Source organism: Arachis hypogaea, chromosome 1 (genome assembly GCF_003086295.3).
Source record: "Arachis hypogaea cultivar Tifrunner chromosome 1, arahy.Tifrunner.gnm2.J5K5, whole genome shotgun sequence".
Taxonomy (NCBI): domain Eukaryota; kingdom Viridiplantae; phylum Streptophyta; class Magnoliopsida; order Fabales; family Fabaceae; genus Arachis; species Arachis hypogaea.
This window is the reverse complement of record NC_092036.1, coordinates 7,673,941-7,692,582: the sequence shown is the minus strand read 5'-3', so window position 1 is coordinate 7,692,582 and position 18,642 is coordinate 7,673,941. Positions and strand designations below refer to the sequence as shown.

Here is an 18,642-nt window from a genome sequence, read left to right as displayed (position 1 = left end):
CATTCATAATTTAAGTTAGTCCCTGATCCTATTTTTGTCACAAAATTATTAATGGTGTGTTGAGATAGATTAACAATTGTGACCCTAAACTTTTAAATATTATTTAATGTGACAATTAAATTTTTTTACTTCAATTTACTTCTTAAAAAGCCTTTAAATTCTTAAGTGAAATTAAAATTAGGATTCTAAAACTTTTGTATGAAAAAAAAGCGAAATAAAAAAGTTTCAATTATCACATCAAATAATCTCTAAGAAGTACATTGATCAGTTCGGTGACAAAAATAAAATTAGAGACCAAAGTCAGTCACAAATGCTATAATAAAAACTAAATTGAGTAAATTAAAATTTTAAAAATTAAAATAAGATGTAAATATAACTTTATATATTAAAATAAGTATTAATTCTACAATAATATTTTAGAATCCCGTTTATTTTATAATTTAATTTTGATGTACTGTCAATGTAAAATAATTTTACATATGCATTTAATTATATAAATTACATTAATAAAAATAACTACTTTTCATATTTACTCCATAAATAATTATTCAAAAGAATAGATATAATTGTACACCGTATAAAATACTTATATCAAATTAAACTCTTTATTTTATTGGTAAAATTTAAAAATAAATAAGATACAAAATAAAACTATAAAAGTGTTAGAGAGTTGGCACAAAATCCTCAACTCTTCCACCTCGTTTTACCATCTTTCTGCTTCTCTGCATCTTCTGCCTTCTGTTCTGTTTCTGTCTCCTCCCTACCCAGTTTCTTCGACAACTTCCATTTTTCTTTAAATTTATCTTTCCACTATTGCATGTTATTATCCACAAAATTCCTGTAAATGCTTCCACCAACGTGTGGCCACAGATTCTTCAAGTTCCGTGCTCTACTTCTGTCTCTTATCTTAACACAGTAACCAACTAACCATGATCACTTCTTTCTCTGCACTTGTTCCTACATATTTGAATTTCCAGTTTTACCCCTTCCCTTGAATCAACATGTTCAAAATTATTGGGCTCACTCACATGAAAAACACGTCGCTTTCCTTAGTAAAAAGATTCATTCAATTATTCATTATCCATGCTCTCTTAATTATTATTATTCTTCTTCTCCTCTCAATTGTGTCTTGTCTTGTCAAATCTTAGCACCCTCCACTCTATTTTGTTTCCATTAGATAAATAATAATAACACAACAAAAATACGTTTAATTAAATTAAATAAAAAGGAAAATCAAATGGTCGATAATAAGAACTACTATGAACACATAACATGCTGTGTTGTACTGAAGATGGGTAGGATCATGAGGGCAAGCCTTGGATTTAGGATTCTGCTATTCTTATTATTATTTTTAGCATAAAATTCTCTTTCTAACTATTATTATTTTTATTATTAATTAATTATTGTTGTTGTTATTATAGCATATAGTGTCAGGAGGTTAGCAAGGTTGCTCTGGAAATCAAAACGTGTATTCCCACAAAGAAAGCATGGAGGATCATCGCTACATGGAAACTGATCCAACTGGTAGATATGGAAGGGTAAGTTCTAAATTCTAATTAATCCTTCCTTTTTTGTGTTGTGTTGTGGTGTGTCATATTCTTTTAATTATAGGTGTTAACATTGATCATGTTTCTTAAGATTTTTTGCTTTTTTTGCTCAAACATGTCTCAATGTTACAAGAAAAGATTTCTAGGGTTCAGCTTTTTATTGCTTTAGAGCAATCTGCTTCATATTGGATACAAATTAAATTTAAATGTTAAGGCATCATTTCGTTATCAATTATATTAGGTATATAACTATATATTAAAAATAAAAAAAATCAGGCACGTGTATAAAATACATGTCGGAATATAAAATACGCTTTGCAACTAATTTGGCCTTCACAAAGCAGGGTTCATGAGAGTTGTTTTCATGGTGTGAGATTATTAAGACAAATCCATGGTTGAGAGCTTGATCACATGTTCTTGTGTGTGTATCATTATTCCAGGTGTTGAAAATATTTGTTGATCATGCACTTCCCTAACCATTGATTAACATCATATAAATTAACTTGAATTGTGGAAAGTTGCAGAAGATACTTTTGAAAACAGAGTTCTCATGCCTAAAATTATATGAAACTATATGATGTTGGTTCAAAATTGGATGTGATTAGGTTGGAGAAATTCTTGGAAAAGGGGCAATGAAGACAGTGTACAAAGCAATTGATGCAGTGCTCGGAATAGAGGTGGCATGGAACCAAGTCAGACTCAACGAGGCGCTTCGCTCGCCGGACGACTTGGAGAGGCTCTACTTAGAGGTTCATCTCCTCAGTACCCTCAACCACGAATCGATCATGCGATTCTATACGTCTTGGATCGATGTTGATAACAAGTCCTTCAACTTCATCACAGAGATGTTCACTTCAGGAACACTCAGAGAGTAAGTTCTCATACATAACCCTTCATATACCTCTATGTAAATGCATAACTTTTTAAAAACATTCTAAAGTTCAATCTTTCTTTGTTCATTTTTCTTAATATAGACTTGTATATAAAGTGTAATTTACATGCACTTATCTTCATGTGAAGGTAATAGTTGAGAATTCTTATAGGACAATTTAGTTAAACTTGTTAAATCATATGATATTCTCAACTATTAACTTCACATAAAAACAATTGCATGCAGGTGAGTCTTTGCATATTAGATATATAACCGTTATGGCGTATGCAGATACCGAAAGAAATATAAGCAAGTTGGGATTCAAGCAATAAAGAGTTGGAGTCGCCAAATTTTGCAAGGTCTTGTTTATCTACACGAGCACGATCCTCCGGTAATCCATAGAGACCTCAAATGTGATAACATATTTGTGAATGGCCATCTTGGACAAGTGAAAATCGGCGACTTAGGACTAGCGGCCATCCTCCGTGGCTCGCAGCTGGCTCACAGCGTTATAGGCACCCCTGAATTCATGGCACCGGAGTTGTACGAAGAAGAATACAACGAACTCGTCGACGTGTACTCTTTCGGCATGTGTGTTCTGGAGATGCTTACTTCTGAATATCCGTACAGCGAATGCGCAAACCCTGCACAAATTTACAAGAAAGTGACGTCGGTAATAACAGAATCTGACTTGATATACATGTTCGTAGTTACAAGTAAAATTTAGATTTTATATACATTCTATTCCGCAGGGGAAGTTGCCGGCGTCATTTTCCCGGTTAGAAAACAAGGAAGCGCAGAGATTTATAGGCAAGTGCCTTGTATCTGCAACAGAGAGACCTTCTGCAAAGGAATTATTGCATGATCCGTTTCTTGTGTCTGACGATACATTATCAATGGCGAAAATTGGAATTCAGAAGCCATTTCTAAATTACAATGAGATGGAGAAGCTTCAATTGCGCGACGATGTTGCTCGAACAGAGATGTCGATTACCGGGAAACTGAACCCGGAAGATGATACTATCTTTCTCAAAGTGCAAATTACCGATAAGGATGGTAAATTATATATATTCTTGTTTGTTTCATTTTAGATTCTTGAAATTTATCAAATTTTGTTCTGGCTTTTAATTTCCGGCAGAGTCCAGTAGGAATATTTTCTTTCCGTTCGACATTGTGACGGACACGCCGATTGATGTGGCGGTGGAGATGGTGAGAGAATTGGAGATCTCGGATTGGGAGCCTTCGAAAATTGCATATATAATCGAAGCAGAGATTTCCGAACTGATGCCGAATGTGAGGAGAAGTAACTGTTCAGATGCTTGCCATACGTTCGACGATGACTACGACCGGCCTCGCCGGCTCTTCTGCTCCGGCTCTTCTTGTTCCTCCTCCCAAGAATCCATTTCCAAGGCCGATGAAATACCAAATCATGGATATTACTGCCTCCATGGTATGACTTTATTAATACTAGTGTACCAATACTGTAGCTGTATTAGTAAAGACAACTGCATGTGAATGTTCACGAATAAATAAATGTGAAATTCGTTAAGATGATGGTAAAAACTCAAGTGCAACCAACTTCATGTGAAGTTGATAGTTGAGAGTTGTTAGATGAAAATTTAGTCAAATTATCTAACGACTCTCAGTTATCAACTTCACGTGAAGTTGAGTGCACCTGAATTTCCACCTAAGATGATAAGTAACTTCTTCTCATATTTTACCGTTGCAGAGGATATGCACGACGATACGAGTTCGCGATGCTCGTCGCAAGGGACATATTCCAGCTTGAATTTTTGTTCAATGGATGATCATGAATACAATGTGGCTTCTTCTGCAAGAAAAGATAAACATAATCACATCATAAAGAGTCACCACAAGTGTACAAGGTTTTCCCCTCTTGAAGAACCAATCACTCTCAACAGGGGCAAAGTTTTCGCCGGCGCGGCGAGTAAAGGTAAGAGAACAATGGACACTCCTAAACTGATGAGGAACAATTCGCTGATTGACATGAGGAGTCAGATGCTGCACCGGCAGCTCGTTGAGGAGGTTAACAAAAGACGGTTATTCAAAACGGTTGATGCCATTGAAAAGATTGGATTTCAAAACCCTTCTGAGATATCCAGGAAAAAATCACAGCCATAAGATGTAAAGTCATCAACAAGTGTCAAGTGATGAAGAACTAAAGCTAGAAAAGAAAACGGATGCCTCTTCATCATTGAAATTGAAGATTGAAAATTGTTCTTACTTAACCTTTATTTGATAAATAACTAAATACATGTATATAACAGAAAAAAAGAGAAAGAAAACAGATAAAAAATAATTAAACATAAGGGTAAAAAAAAAAAGCATTTTAGGGAAATTATGTCTTCAAATTAAAAGTATGATGTAGCAGCATGCACCAATATTTCTAAACAGGGGTACCAGTATTAAGATCCTTGATGATTGTAGTTTATCTTTTCTTTTGAGTTCCTTTAATTTTTCATGTTATGTCATGTACCAATCTGCATGATTTTTAATATATGATTATGTGTGCTATTTTTTCATTTATCAGCAATAATCAAGGGGTTATGAGACTCAAGGGTTTTTCCTATTTAACACCACAACTTAAAGCATATGTGGAATTCAATTTTGTTCAATGGTAAAGTGACATTTTTTTTTCTTTTCATAGTAACTCATTATTGAAATATTGAATGTGATAGTTGCTGAATGTGGCTAAGCATCCATGCGAGAACTCGGTGCACACATGCCCAATATTCCTTGGTAGAGTTATTGCAATTATTTGATTATAACACATCAATTTCAATATATATTTTGAGTTATAAATGTATTTAATTTCTAAAGTAGCAAATATTGTCGAGCAAAGGAAATGTATTTAATTTAACAAGTGTGATATATATATATATATATATATATATATATATATATATATATATATATATATATATATATATATATATATCCCTTGATCTTGAAGCTTATTTGCTAGATTATTGGATCTTGGTAAAATGATATTGCTTTTTTGTTAAATCTAATTAAAGATTCAAAAGTAATTAAACCATTTATTTATGAAGTTAGTAATTAAACCATTTCTGTCTCTACTTGATTTCTTGAAAGAAACATGGCCTGAAATTGCTTATCTAAAGAGACTGGTCAACTTTTATCAAAGAAAATAAATAATTAAAGAAACTGATGCACTGTGCAATTATGAGAAGCTCTTTTTTTTTTTAATCAAGAACATTATGTCTAGTTAGCTAAGTGGGGATTTATTTTCCTAAATTTTAATGTGGTCCTCACTTTTTCCTATGATTACTTATTACTTTCTTACCAGCTGGTGTTTGTTATGATCTTGTTGTGGTCCTCTTGAATTGCTAAAAATTTTTAGGATTTCGCTAACTTGTGTCCTAAGAACATATATTAACGTACCATAAAAAAAATATTTTAGAAAATTTATTGTAAAAATATATATATTTTTTAATTTTTAATACATTGAATACATAAAAAATATTAAAAAAATTAATATTTTCTTAGAGCATAAGTTAATTAAATCTAAATTTTTATTGTTGTAGTTGATGTTATTATTATTTGATAACTTCCCATTTTCATAACATTTTTTGTGACTCAAGCAGTATCTTCAGGTTTTTAGTGTTCTACTAGTGTTCTCATTCATTGGTGGCACTGATATTGATGACAATGCTTTTTGTGTTTGTGTGCATTCATGGAATTTGAACAGAGTTTCTTAAATTGCATTTTCTGTATACCCCAAAGCAGGTACTAAGTTTAATTAGAGGCCAGCAACATTTGTAATTTGTAATCATCAAGTAATTATTAATAATATTTTAATGGTGTGAGATTTCATTTAATAATGTGGAATTACTCATTTTTTGTTTTAACAATTAATTAATAATAATCGTATTTTTATATAAGTATTAAGAATATTTTGTGTATAAATAGTGTTATTGTATTTGTTATCCCATTGGTTTATTATGAATGAAGGTTCATCAAATGATGAGTGCAAAAGTTGTAGATTCATTCTATGGCATTGCTTCCAACTTCAAATACATTCTTTAACATGTGTTAGCTTCATGCTTCAATATTGATTATTCTTTTGTGTTTGGTTCTACTTTTATAGAATAGATTCTTCTAGGTAAAATTTTGGTAGAATCAATTCAGATAAAATTGGTTTAGTTAGAATGAATTTAATAAATTCTTATTAGTAGTTCCTCCAAAAACAATTCTAACATACATAAAGGGAAAAAAGCATTAAATATTTTATTCAACTAGTGTCATAAGAACTCCATTTGGAATAAGCTAGTAGTACAAAATAAACTTGTTCTTCTTTCGGAGGATACCTATACTTGCCACTACTTATGCAAACTACTTGTCTTGACTATTTAGGGAAATTTATCTACTTAAATGTTGACTACAAGATATGTGTCACTACCAATGTCAATAATTGCCATATATTGGGTTAAATTTTTAGAAGGCATACAAGGGAATGGCCTACCATAAATTCAGAGTTCACAAATTTGAGAATTATTACTACCACTACTCACAAATAGATATATCGATTTAATTAATATTTTAAATATCTCTAAAAGATTATATATAAATTAATTTGGTCATAAAAAATTTAACGAAATAGAAAATGTTAGAGGATCAAAACTACACTTTTAATTAGTAGAAAGAAAAATTAAGAGTTCGTTAACGTTGGCCTCAAATGCAAGGCAAATACAAGAAAAAAATATTGATCGTTTTAACATTTCTTTTGAAAGATATCAATATGAAATAAGTTGGTCATTTCATTATTTTCCTATTCATTTCTAAAGTATAATTTATTAAGTATGACACTTAACAATGACTTGTAGCAAAATATTATCAAAAAGACCAATTTGATTTTTTAGCGACTAACCGACTAAATTAAATACATGCACAATCAATCTTTTAAATACTAATTTAATTATTATTAACCTAATATATATTAAGAGAACAAGTTTATTAATTTGAATCACACGAGAGTAATATGAGGATTTTATATCTTTTAAGCAAGTGTGGAGTTCATTTTAGATTGTCCTATTATCATGAAATTAGTTAAACAACAAACTAATTCGATTTTTTTTTTTTTGGATGAGACATGTTACACTGACTCACATAACAAATACTAATAATCCGATTTGAAACAATCATTAAAAGTTAATTCTCTATATTTTCTTAATAACCCTAGCAGTTAAAAAGCTAAATTGAAGGTATTTTCCTTGTTGAACGAACTTCAAAGTAAACTAAATTCCAAAGTTTATATTAGGGATGTAAATTGTCCGGCCGGTCTGAATTTGAATATTTTGGCAATTAATTTAGCCTGATTTCATCGAGTTTAGGTCATGTAAAAATTTCAAAAATAGACTTAATCATTATTTAGAACCAAAAGCGGGTCAAAACGAATCCAGCTTCACTCGATTTATGTGCATTCTAAAAGGACTAAAAAATATATATGTTTTAAATTAATTTTAATATTATGTTATATTAATTATAAGCTTATTATTTTATTTTTAATCATATTTATTGAATTAGAAAATAGATTAAAGAAGCATGAAATTAGAATTTATGGACAAATTCATATTCAAATATGAATATCAATTTTTCGATAACAAGTATATTTTTTTCTTCTTTATAAATAAGTGCATCATAATTTTTTGACATAAAATTTATCAAGATCCGAACTTCACCAGTTTAAATCTAGTTTTAGTGTGATAATAAAGTAGTAAGATTTTGCTGAATCTAAAATTAAATAAAACTTTCAAAAATAGATTCGGTAATTATTTAGGATCGGTTATGGGGTCAAGGTAAACTGAACTTTACCCGCCTATGTACACTTTTAATTTATATTTCAGAACTAAAATTAACACAATTGAAGAAATTGTTCTATTTCGATTACAGACAGCTAAAAACATAGAAAGGAGGAGGTTTAATAAACATTTGACATAACATAACTAGAAGATGGATCATGAACTTATTATTTATACAAAATTATATCTTGCTACTGCATTTTTCTAGTACTATACATATAAATTTGGATAATCTAAGAACTTTACAATTTAAGTTGAGCCATGTCATACCATATTTGCTCAAATGCTTTAACAATGAGATCATGGTATTCACTTGAATTCAGTGAAAGATAGCAGGCAAGAAGGTTCTCCAAATCCTTGGAAGCAAGGATTTGATTCTCTCTGATCATCTCCACCATTGAATCCCTGAAGTCTTTCTGCGGATCGACCGACGACTTAACGACGGCAAACCCCTCCGGAAAACCTGCATTCTTTGAGTTTGATCCTTTGCATGACACACTCCTTCTTGCATAGGCTTGAACCTTCCGGTTCGCGAGTTTTGGAGAATTGACTCTTAGCTTTATTCCTTTAGAATTAGCAGAAGATTTTCGAGATACTAGACATGTTTGAGTTGGATTTATGAAGATTTGTTCTTCGAATTTCGCCGGCTTTGTCAAGATTGGAGCAAGGCCTAACGGCGAAATTGCGTCCGTTGATCCACTCTTCATGTCAATTATGATGTCATTGGTTGAAGAACTGACTCTGCAGCTACATTCAGAGGTTACCAATCTATTAGGCCTGCTGCCACGAGCGTTAAACTCGTGGCAGTCAGACTCGGACGACGAATCGCATCCTCTTGTTTCATGTTTTGGTTTAGTCCAATTTGGACTATTTTTCTTTTCTAGAGAATGAAAGCTCCAAGATTCTAACACCGGCGACGAAACAATCGGCGGGGAAGAAGGCTCATAGATTGTTTTCTTTTTAGTTTTTCTCTTTGAGGACGACTTTCTTGGCGAATCGCCGAATACAAAATCGGAATGTTTTGTGTAAATAGGAGAGTTATGGAACTTACCAGCTTTGTTATTGCTTGGTTCGATGGGGAAATAGTGATGAGAAGTTGAAGTTGTTACTTTCTTGTTCTTGATAACATGAGAGGCATTGTTTCTCTTCCTTGATTTGCTCATATCCCTCAGTTTGTAGAACCAACCATTTGGTATCATATCTGAAAATTTGAACTTGTTATTCCCCATCATCAAAGGGTGTGTTTTGGACTCAAATTGTTGAAATGGAAGATGTAGGAAGCTAGGGAAGTTGGTTTATAACATGAAAAGAATAAAAATGGAAGTAATAATATAAAGTTGGTGGTCCACTATAAAAGTTCCTCCAATGCAAAAATGAAAGTAAAGAGAGACCAAATTGACTTTCTCTAATCATTGCTTCCAGAAAACACGCACAAATCTCTGAACTTTGTGTTAGCATATATAGGTATTAATTAATTAGTCTGTGTTCTTGCTTATCAAAGTTGTCAATTTCTTGGTATGTAATAAAGATGTAAGATAAATTTTGGGTATTTTTGTTATTTTTTTATTATCAAATATTTCGGTAAAGATACACTGTACTAGAATAAACCAAAATTTGGCATGTCCCAAGTATCTAAAATCTTGCTTGTTAATAAAGAAGAAACTTGAGAAATTTTTAATAGATGTACTTTTTCTTTTCACTTTCAAAAAAAAAAAAAAATATTTTTTCTCTCATCAACATTAATTTTGCAACCATAAAATAATACTATATAGATATTTAAGACGGCCAAGCTAACAAGTAGGTCTCTTGATATAATGGATAAATACTTAAATATATACGTTTACGGTTTACCATAGATTTTATGATTTTACAACCTAACAAGCTAAAGAACAGTATGGTAATGTAATAATGTCACAAAAGTTCCATGATAAAAGCATGTTTAAGTGTCCTCATATAACTCCTTGAAGAATTTACCATGTAATAGATTACCTACCATCACTACTACTTATGAACACTTTTTATGGGTCAATAATATTCTATTTTACCAACATTTTGATAGTGGTTGAAGGAAATAGTAATAGTAACCCATAATTTGGTTCTCCATGCTTTGTTTGGGGATATTCATGTATTTAATCTTTAAGCAAGTAATCATGAATTCAACAAACAAGAGAGACCCATTTAAAAATACTTGTTTTATTTATTTATTTATTTTTTATTACTTGTTTCCAAGTATTAGAAATGATGACATTAATTTATTCGGTCACACAAACAAATCTTATAGCATAGAATTGGTTATATAGATGCCATGAATTTTATTTGGTAGATCTTACAAAATTGTAAAATATTATAAGAAATTTTTGTTAATTGATAATAAAAAGTGTTTACTTAGCAATATGGCTATGCATTCATCCCCAACTTTGCTATTATTACTATGATTAAAATATTATGGTTTTTCTAACTGACGACAGTAGTTAAAAATTTCAAAAGAAATATGTTTTGAACTTCAACTTTATCATTGCATTAAAATCTTACATTTTCTTATGAGAGACAATCTTAGTCCTATATAACTCCTAACACTAGTTTTTCGTTACTTCAACTTTATAGATTAGTATTTTTTTTTTCATTTTTTTTAAAAGCTTACTAGATATAAATCTTGAGTATCTTAGATTGAAAACTAACAACTAATTTTTAGTTGGAAAAAAAACCTCTAAAATAGAAGTTGGTAAAATAATAAAATAATATAATAATTATCTTTGAATTTGTAATTTTTATGGTTAAATACGATTTTGGTCCGTACGATATAGGTCAAAAATTTTTTCGTCTCTAATTTTTTTTTTTTGCATACAAAATCGTCCATAGAATTTAACTTGATTTTAAAACCGTTCTTTTTATCAAAATTTTAAATTTTATTATCAAATTATCCCTAACTAAAAAAATTATTAAAAAAAAAGAAAACAAACAAGAGGGAGAAAGATCGGAGAAGAGAAGAAGAATGAGAAAAGAGAGAAAAGAAAAAAAAAGAAAAAAAGAAGAAAAAATAGAAGTAACTTCCGCCCCGACCTAATCTTTTCTTTAGTTCCTCTCTTCTAAATTTACTATCTTGGTCATCATTTTTAGTAAAATAATATAAAAATTATCTTTAAATTTATAATTTTTATTATTTGTGAATTACACCATTTTAGTTTAAAAAATCTTACTTTAGAAACTTTATCGCATCAAAATTGTAACCTCAATACTTAAACAACAACCCAAACAAGTTACAACTACCATTATGATAGATATCATTATTTTGACTTGACTTTTTTTTTTCATAAATAGTGTCATACCAAGTTGCAATTGGACCATTCTCAATAGAGGTGTGCATGATCCGATCTGGTTCGAAGATTCGGCCTGATTTCAAATACTTTATGGGCTAATTTGGTATTATTTTATCGGATCTAGGGTTGGGTAAGTATCTCAAAAATAGACTCCGTCATTATTTTGGGTCGGGTCCAGACCATGGTTCGGGTCACCCGAAATCGGTTTAGTGGCCCGGTCGTCATACACAATTAATATTTTGTGTTATTAGTGATGGATAATGTCTATTCTTATGTGGAGTTTAAGTATTGTAAACTTTAATATTTTGTATTATTAGTTATTCTAAAACTATAAGTTAATGTTTTATGTTTAAAATGCATAATATTATGTTATTTGTATTGATTTAAATATTTGGTGTTATTAGATAATATTAGTATTGATTATGGTTATGCTTTAATTTTAGAGAAGAGTTAGTTCTTATTATATTTTTCTAAGTGAATTTTACCATATCAAATAATGGTTGGAGTTTTAGAAATTTTGATATTTTCACATGCTAGCTTATTAGAAGGTATTAAGGTAATGAAATGTTAATAACCCGATTTTCACCCGGTTTTTACCCAGTATAATCGTGGTCCGAAAGTGTATAGGTTTCATTGGGTCTAGGGCCGGGTTCGGGTCTAACAAATAGGCCCGGTATATATTTCGCGCCGGATATGGGTCACATCAAATCCGGTTTCACCCGACCCATGCTCACCCCTAATTCTCAATCCCCCAGTTCAGGTGAATTCGGTGTATTTGCCAAATGATGTAAACTCACATATACTTGTCTTCATGTAAAATTGATAGTTAAAAATTATTAAATAATAATTTAATCAAATCATTCAAATTATGCAATGATTTTCTACTATTAGTTTTAAATAAAAACAATTACATGTGAATTTTCTCTTTGTCTAATACCATTGTTCATGCCCAGTACAAGGCCAAGGTTGGTAAGGCTTAAATTTAGCCTTTTTGTTTTTTTTTTTTGGGATCCACCTATATTTTCATGTTGCTTAGAGTAAATCCATGCAATTAACAAAAAAAAAGAATAAATTCATTCTATTTATGTTTATTTAAGTAATTAGTTTATGTATCTATTTTAATAAATATCAAAAATTTAAATTATGTCTTATGTATATATTAATCTATTAATTAATGACAAATTCTTAGTCTTTAGACCCTCAGATTAAAAAATACTCTAAGAAATAGAGGTGGAGCCTCATACATGATAAGGACCCCAACTAACAAATTTTTCTTATAAGTTATGTATAAATTTTAGTTTATCTCCTCTTAAATTTTGTATTTTTTTCTTTGTTAACAGTAAATTTTTTTTAACCCCTCCCTAAAAGTTAATTTAGCTCCCCTGATAAGAAATAGAAAAGAAAAAAAATGCTACGTAAATACCTAATAAGAAAGTCATACTAACTAGTATTTATATCACATCATTCTTTTCTTTGTAGCATACAATGTGCCATTTATTCTACAGCATCTATTCAAGCTACACAAAAAACTATTGATCTTTGTTTCCATACTCAAAAGTCCTAATCCCACAGGCACATGCAAGAGTCTTGACTCTTGATGAGAACTATTTGGTGATTATGATTGTAAAAGAAATGAACATGAGTGACTTGATGGATGTTAGAGAACTCTCTAATGATATGTTTGGCCAGAGGATCCCCCATTTATGGCTGAAGGGGGAGAGAGCACAAAGATATTACTACCTCTTTTTGTCAAGGATTGTTTTTTTTTTTAAGTAAACTATCGTTTTTATTTATAGAAGTTTTAAACGCTGACAAATATATTTGTGGAAAAAAAACTAACATTTCTATCAAAAGAGCTGATTTTGTACGACTGAAAAATCACCTAAAAACCCGAATTATCCTTTTCCTAATTCTAATCTCAACACCCCTCTTTCAAATCTCAATCCTCCCTTTACTTTTTTCATGGATTTCACCACCTTCACCAATAAACCACCGCCACCAACTGTAAGCCCCACCTTCGGAGACAAAGGAAACTTCGACGGCGCACCGCCTGCCGCCAAGGACTGCATCCCGTCCTCCACGCCTTCCCGTGTAACCTCCTGGTAAAAAGCAAGCATCCCATGTGCACCACCCAAAGAAATCACCTTTGTGTCATAATCGCTGTTCTCGATGCAAAGCTCGAGCTTATCGCGGATGTTGCATTGAAGGCATGCTCTGAAGCCTCCTTCAATGAGAGGGAGGAAGACCGTGTAGAGAATCTAGTTACTCTCGTCGCTGTTGTTAGATTCGAGGTGAGAACCGTCCTTGGTCTCAACGAGAAGGCACTGAGTTTCCAGTGTAATGTCTCTTCCTTTGTCATCCTCTGAACCATCAACCATAGCTTGAAGCGGAAGGAGGAAGTGAGGTTTACAATTGGTCGTGGTAGTGGTGTTGGTGAAGGAAATGGTGAAATCTATGAGAAGAGAGTTGAGATATGGGGGAGAGGTGTTGAGATTAGAGTTAGAAAAATGGTCATTTAGGATTTTTAGGTAATTTTTCATTGTTTGAATAATTTTATTGTGGGTAGAAATGATAGTTTCTATTTTTTATGGATAGATTTGTGCGCGTTCGAAACATTCGTGGGTAGAAATAGTAATTTACTTTTTTTTTCTATTTTTTTTACATGAAATTCTAGGTAATGATGCATCTACATTAATTTGAGATGGAAATGAAAATGAAGCAGCAAGTAGCATATCCGAAAACACAGACAAATCAGCACATAAACTAAGGGAGATTACGGGGAAAAAAATTAGCTAAATCAATCAATCAATAAATAAGAAAGAAAGGAACAAAGAAGAGAATATAGAAAGAAACTTTTCCCTTGATGCACAAAAGTGACATCAATCATCCTACCAAAGTCAAAGTATGCTTCTAGGCTCCTTAAACGTTTTGCAGAGACACTTAGTGCTTGTTTGGGCGCTATTATTTTGAAAAAAAAAGATCTTTTTTTATTAAAAAAAGATCTTTTTTTATTTTTTAGTGTGTTTGGCAAATTTCTAGTAGTAAAAGATGTTTTTCATATAATAAATAAACAAAAAAATACTTTTATATTGTTATACCCAAACATAATTGATAATAAAAAGATCTTTTTACATAAGATACCCAAACATAAAATTACTTTTACTTTTTCATAAGATCTTTTAAAAAAAGATAACTCGAAAAAAGATCTTTTCTTAGAAGCTCACCCAAACAAGCCCTTAATGCTTATGTATTGCTCACCAAATTGCTCTTCACATTGGCAGCAAAAATTTAACTTGCATCCTTGTGGAATACGAGGTCATTTGTTATCAATTGCATCTATCATCTTTGCCAAAAGATAGAAATTACTAATTAGAAACAGTCAGAACAAGCATATACACATCAAGATCCTAATCATCGGGATGCAGACGAGATTACAGGATACAATAACTAAACTGATGGATTAAGTCTCTAACACAACCTAGTAGTCATGGTTATCTTGAACAGCTAAGCTACCACTAAAGAAATTCTTGTACAGAACAAGAATTACCAGCTAAAAAGACTACTACAAAGCTTCAGATTGTTTTGAGATATAAACTTGAGACTTCACCAATGTTTGTCCGATTTTAATGCCAGGCATGATCATGAACTGAACACTGTAGGTTCCTTGTTCTGCAATCTCTCTTTCCACATTGACAGATTCCATGTACAAACTTGAGAACGTGCTTCCATTGTCTGCATAAAACATGGTTGCATTGGGGTCTATTGATGCTGCAGAACCTAGCAAAACCCAAACCCATTTAGCCATTTTCGTGAATAATTGATAGAACTCTGTTCTTGGGTGCTTGCCGTTTGATACCAAACTCCGGTGATCCAAATTTCCAAAGAAAGACTCTTCCATTGTGCGATGAACAACCAGAAGATACTTTGTTCTGCAAAATTTGGAGAAATCTGAGTCTGGATTCTCCATCAGTGCATCAATTGGATCATCAAACTTCACAACATCACCAACATCATAAGATCTTAAGGACACCCCATGAAACATTCTGCGAGCAATGTAGGCCTCGAAAGCATACTTCTTGTCTCCCCTTTTGACATAAACAGCATCATTCTCAATCCATTTTGCTGCAGCATCCAAGTCCCAACCTGAAGCCTTCATCAAGCTAATCAACGGTTTTGCAAAATCATGAATGGACATTGAAGAAGCCTCAAAGACCTCATGGAACTTAGCAACACTCGAAACACTTGCATTCTTCATCTTATTTATCCTCTTGATCTTCTCTGTCAGATTCTTATTCACCATCTCCAAATCATGAAGCTCTTGTTGCAACCGAAGAATCTTAGAGTCTTTAACATTGTTCTTACCCTTAAGCTTCCCTAACAATGCTTCCTTGGCCTTAATTTCAGATCGTAAGCGATCAAATCTCCCGGCATTTAACATTGCAATCCTGCATTGCTTCTCTTTATATTCAACCTTGAACTTGCAAAGCTTCTCAAGCTCAGCACTTACTCTTTTATCAGCAGAAACAACCTTGTGAGGGTCATAAGGGATATGAGCTTGTTGAAGCTCAAGATAAGCCAATTTGATAGCCGAAACAACATCGAAGATCTTCATGATCTCCAAACCAGCACAAAAACCCTCACCTTTAGGCACCTCAAATTCAATGGGATGTGGATGGATTTTCTGTCCATGGCTCCTATTATCATCACTTGCAACACTACTAGTGTTTCCACTCACTGAGGCATTATCACAAACAGGTTTGTGCAAGTGATGGAGATTGGGGAGTTCAGATGAGAACACCCCAATGGATTTCAATGTGCACACTTTTGCCAACTTGCTAACAATTTCTGATATGTTTGGGTTTGGTTTTATGAGTTTGGTGTTTGAACATTCCATCCCAAAAATATCAAAAACTTTCTTAACTCATAAAAAGACCAATCAATCCCTAACAAAGTTCTAGCTTTGCTTCAAAATACAACTAAAACCAACCATCCACAGAATCTTCACACAAAGAAGCAAATTCAAAGACATTAGATTATTAGAAAACAACAAAAGAAGCAAGATTTTCACTACTTAAAGCACTATCTAACATTTACCAATAAAGGGGTGTCTTTAGATTCAAAGTAGTGAATATTAAACATGATAATGAAACATAATAACAAAAAAAGGACACATTTTGAGGATGAACAAAGCATGAGTGTGTTCAAGTTGGAGGATGCAAGAGAGAAAATCTTACCAGAAGAAAGTGGAAGTGAAAAGGATGAATGGAAATGGTGGTGTTGGAAAGAGAGAAGGGTAGAAACATTTAGTTGAGGTTCTGACATGCTGAAAAAGCTTGAAAGTAGTGAAGGCGCGTGTGTGAGAGTGTGTCCTTGTGCTCTTTTCTGCAAACACTGTCAAATGCGACAAAATTCATCGACTCTTGTTATTATTACTTTTCTTTTCTTTGCTCTTTGGAACCAAGTGCATGCACAACCGCGGGAATCTTTTGCTCTTCACTTAAAATAATTGGGTTAACTTCTTATCTTACATTTTTTATTAAGGAAAATTGTTTTCATTAAATAATTTTAATTGTTTATTTGTATATTTTACCTCAATTATTTTTGGGAAGTAGGGTGAGAGATGGTGAAAGATTGGAGATCCGAAACTAGGTAGAGTTAGAGTTGTAATTAAAATTTTAAAATTAAATTATTTTAAAAAAATAACTTAAAAATTTTAAATAATTTTTCAATGTTTTAATAATGTTATCTATCAATTTTTTTTTATAGATACAACGTTAAATTTGTTTATGAAATTTTTTTTAACATTTTAAATATTTATTGGTACAAATAATAATTTATTTGAAGAGCAAAAAGAAACAAAAATAATACTTATTAAGTGTCTTTTATTTTGCATACAAATATATTTTATAATAAAGTAAGTATTGTTAAAATTATTAAGTTTTCTGCACAATTAAACTTTAACAAAATTGCAAAAACAAAAAAAATTAAAGACCTATAGCTATACTTTTACATTTTTGTTTGTATTTTGATTATAAATATAATTTTAGTTTGATTATATTGCTTATAAAGTTTGATAACAGATGTGATTTAAAACTACTCTATTTTTACATAAGCGATTGATTTTTTGCATTCGTGTAACATGGTTGAAGATTTTTGAACTTCTTTGTTTAAGAGTTTAAAATAAATAAAGAATAGAGGTTTGGAGAGTTTATTATATATTTTTACAAATTTATTTTTTATTAAAATGTTAAGAATTGTAATGTTAAATGATAATATGGTCATTTATTATGAATAAAATGTCAAATTAAATTAAAACCTAATAATACAATTTTGAAGAACTTGAAAACGAGGGATTCAAAAGGTTTTGGAAGCCAGAGTATTTTTATAATTAAATTGTTGTATGTATAAGACAAAATTCTAACATTGAATACTTTTTTTTTTTGTGGCTTGTTCAATATTTATTTAAGCGAATTAATGAATAAGTGCTGAACTAACTCAATTTGGTTAATACAAATGGAATGTTTTTTTGTGAACATAGTTTTGTTATTGAGAAATGTAGGCCCATACTAATATATATAAGATCTACATACACTTGTAGCCAAAAATCCAGAACATACAACAACATAACATCATAGTACTGGGCTCATTACGATATCTGAATTTGATCTTAAGTCAAATAAGGCCTAGTACCTCAAAACTAACCCCACCTTCGAACTCTTATGAAAGTTGCTAAAATGATTTGTCTCCCACATAATAATGTTGCATGCTGGCCTATGCTACACTTACATGCAAGGCAAAGGTGCAGAGATAGAAAATATAGACATAAATAATAGCTAGACATCTCATTTAATGGGTAAATACTTTTGAAATATTTTCCCTTCGAATTTTTCCATAACATATTTGGCTAATTCTTGTGTATTTGTCTCCATGCCTGCTTAAGTGCTTAGCATCATGTCCTTGCTGATTTATCGCAATTTATTTGATTAGTTAATAGTATAAGATTTTTATTATACTATTAGTATATAAATTAATCTCTTACAAAAAGCTGAAATATATGTATAGAAACA

At 31.4% G+C, this 18,642-nt stretch overlaps 3 protein-coding genes across 7 annotated transcripts; 1 reads left to right on the top strand and 2 right to left on the bottom strand.

The window, feature by feature from the left end:
• Positions 1-656: 656 nt before the first annotated feature.
• LOC112793898 (probable serine/threonine-protein kinase WNK4) lies at positions 657-4,961 on the top strand. 5 transcript variants are annotated; one of them, XM_025836251.3, is made up of 7 exons: positions 657-915; positions 1,422-1,538; positions 2,153-2,418; positions 2,710-3,091; positions 3,171-3,474; positions 3,557-3,868; positions 4,148-4,961. In XM_025836251.3, the coding sequence occupies exons 2-7, from the start codon at positions 1,488-1,490 to the stop codon at positions 4,558-4,560; spliced, it is 1,728 nt and encodes a 575-aa protein (XP_025692036.1). In that variant the 5' UTR covers positions 657-915; positions 1,422-1,487; the 3' UTR covers positions 4,561-4,961. The 5 variants fall into 5 exon arrangements, with proteins under 5 accessions (XP_025692036.1, XP_025692039.1, XP_072092664.1 ...); XM_025836254.3 differs by having other exon boundaries at positions 673-879; XM_072236563.1 differs by having other exon boundaries at positions 905-1,052.
• A 3,436-nt stretch (positions 4,962-8,397) lies between these two features.
• LOC112699269 (transcription repressor OFP1-like) lies at positions 8,398-9,583 on the bottom strand. Its single transcript, XM_025751733.3, has one exon. The coding sequence runs from the start codon at positions 9,488-9,490 to the stop codon at positions 8,501-8,503; it is 990 nt and encodes a 329-aa protein (XP_025607518.1). The 5' UTR covers positions 9,491-9,583; the 3' UTR covers positions 8,398-8,500.
• A 5,336-nt stretch (positions 9,584-14,919) lies between these two features.
• LOC112793882 (protein GRAVITROPIC IN THE LIGHT 1) lies at positions 14,920-16,980 on the bottom strand. Its single transcript, XM_025836250.3, has 2 exons — positions 16,810-16,980; positions 14,920-16,574 (listed from the first exon to the last, which is right to left on the bottom strand). The coding sequence occupies exon 2, from the start codon at positions 16,467-16,469 to the stop codon at positions 15,138-15,140; it is 1,332 nt and encodes a 443-aa protein (XP_025692035.1). The 5' UTR covers positions 16,470-16,574; positions 16,810-16,980; the 3' UTR covers positions 14,920-15,137.
• Positions 16,981-18,642: the final 1,662 nt, after the last annotated feature.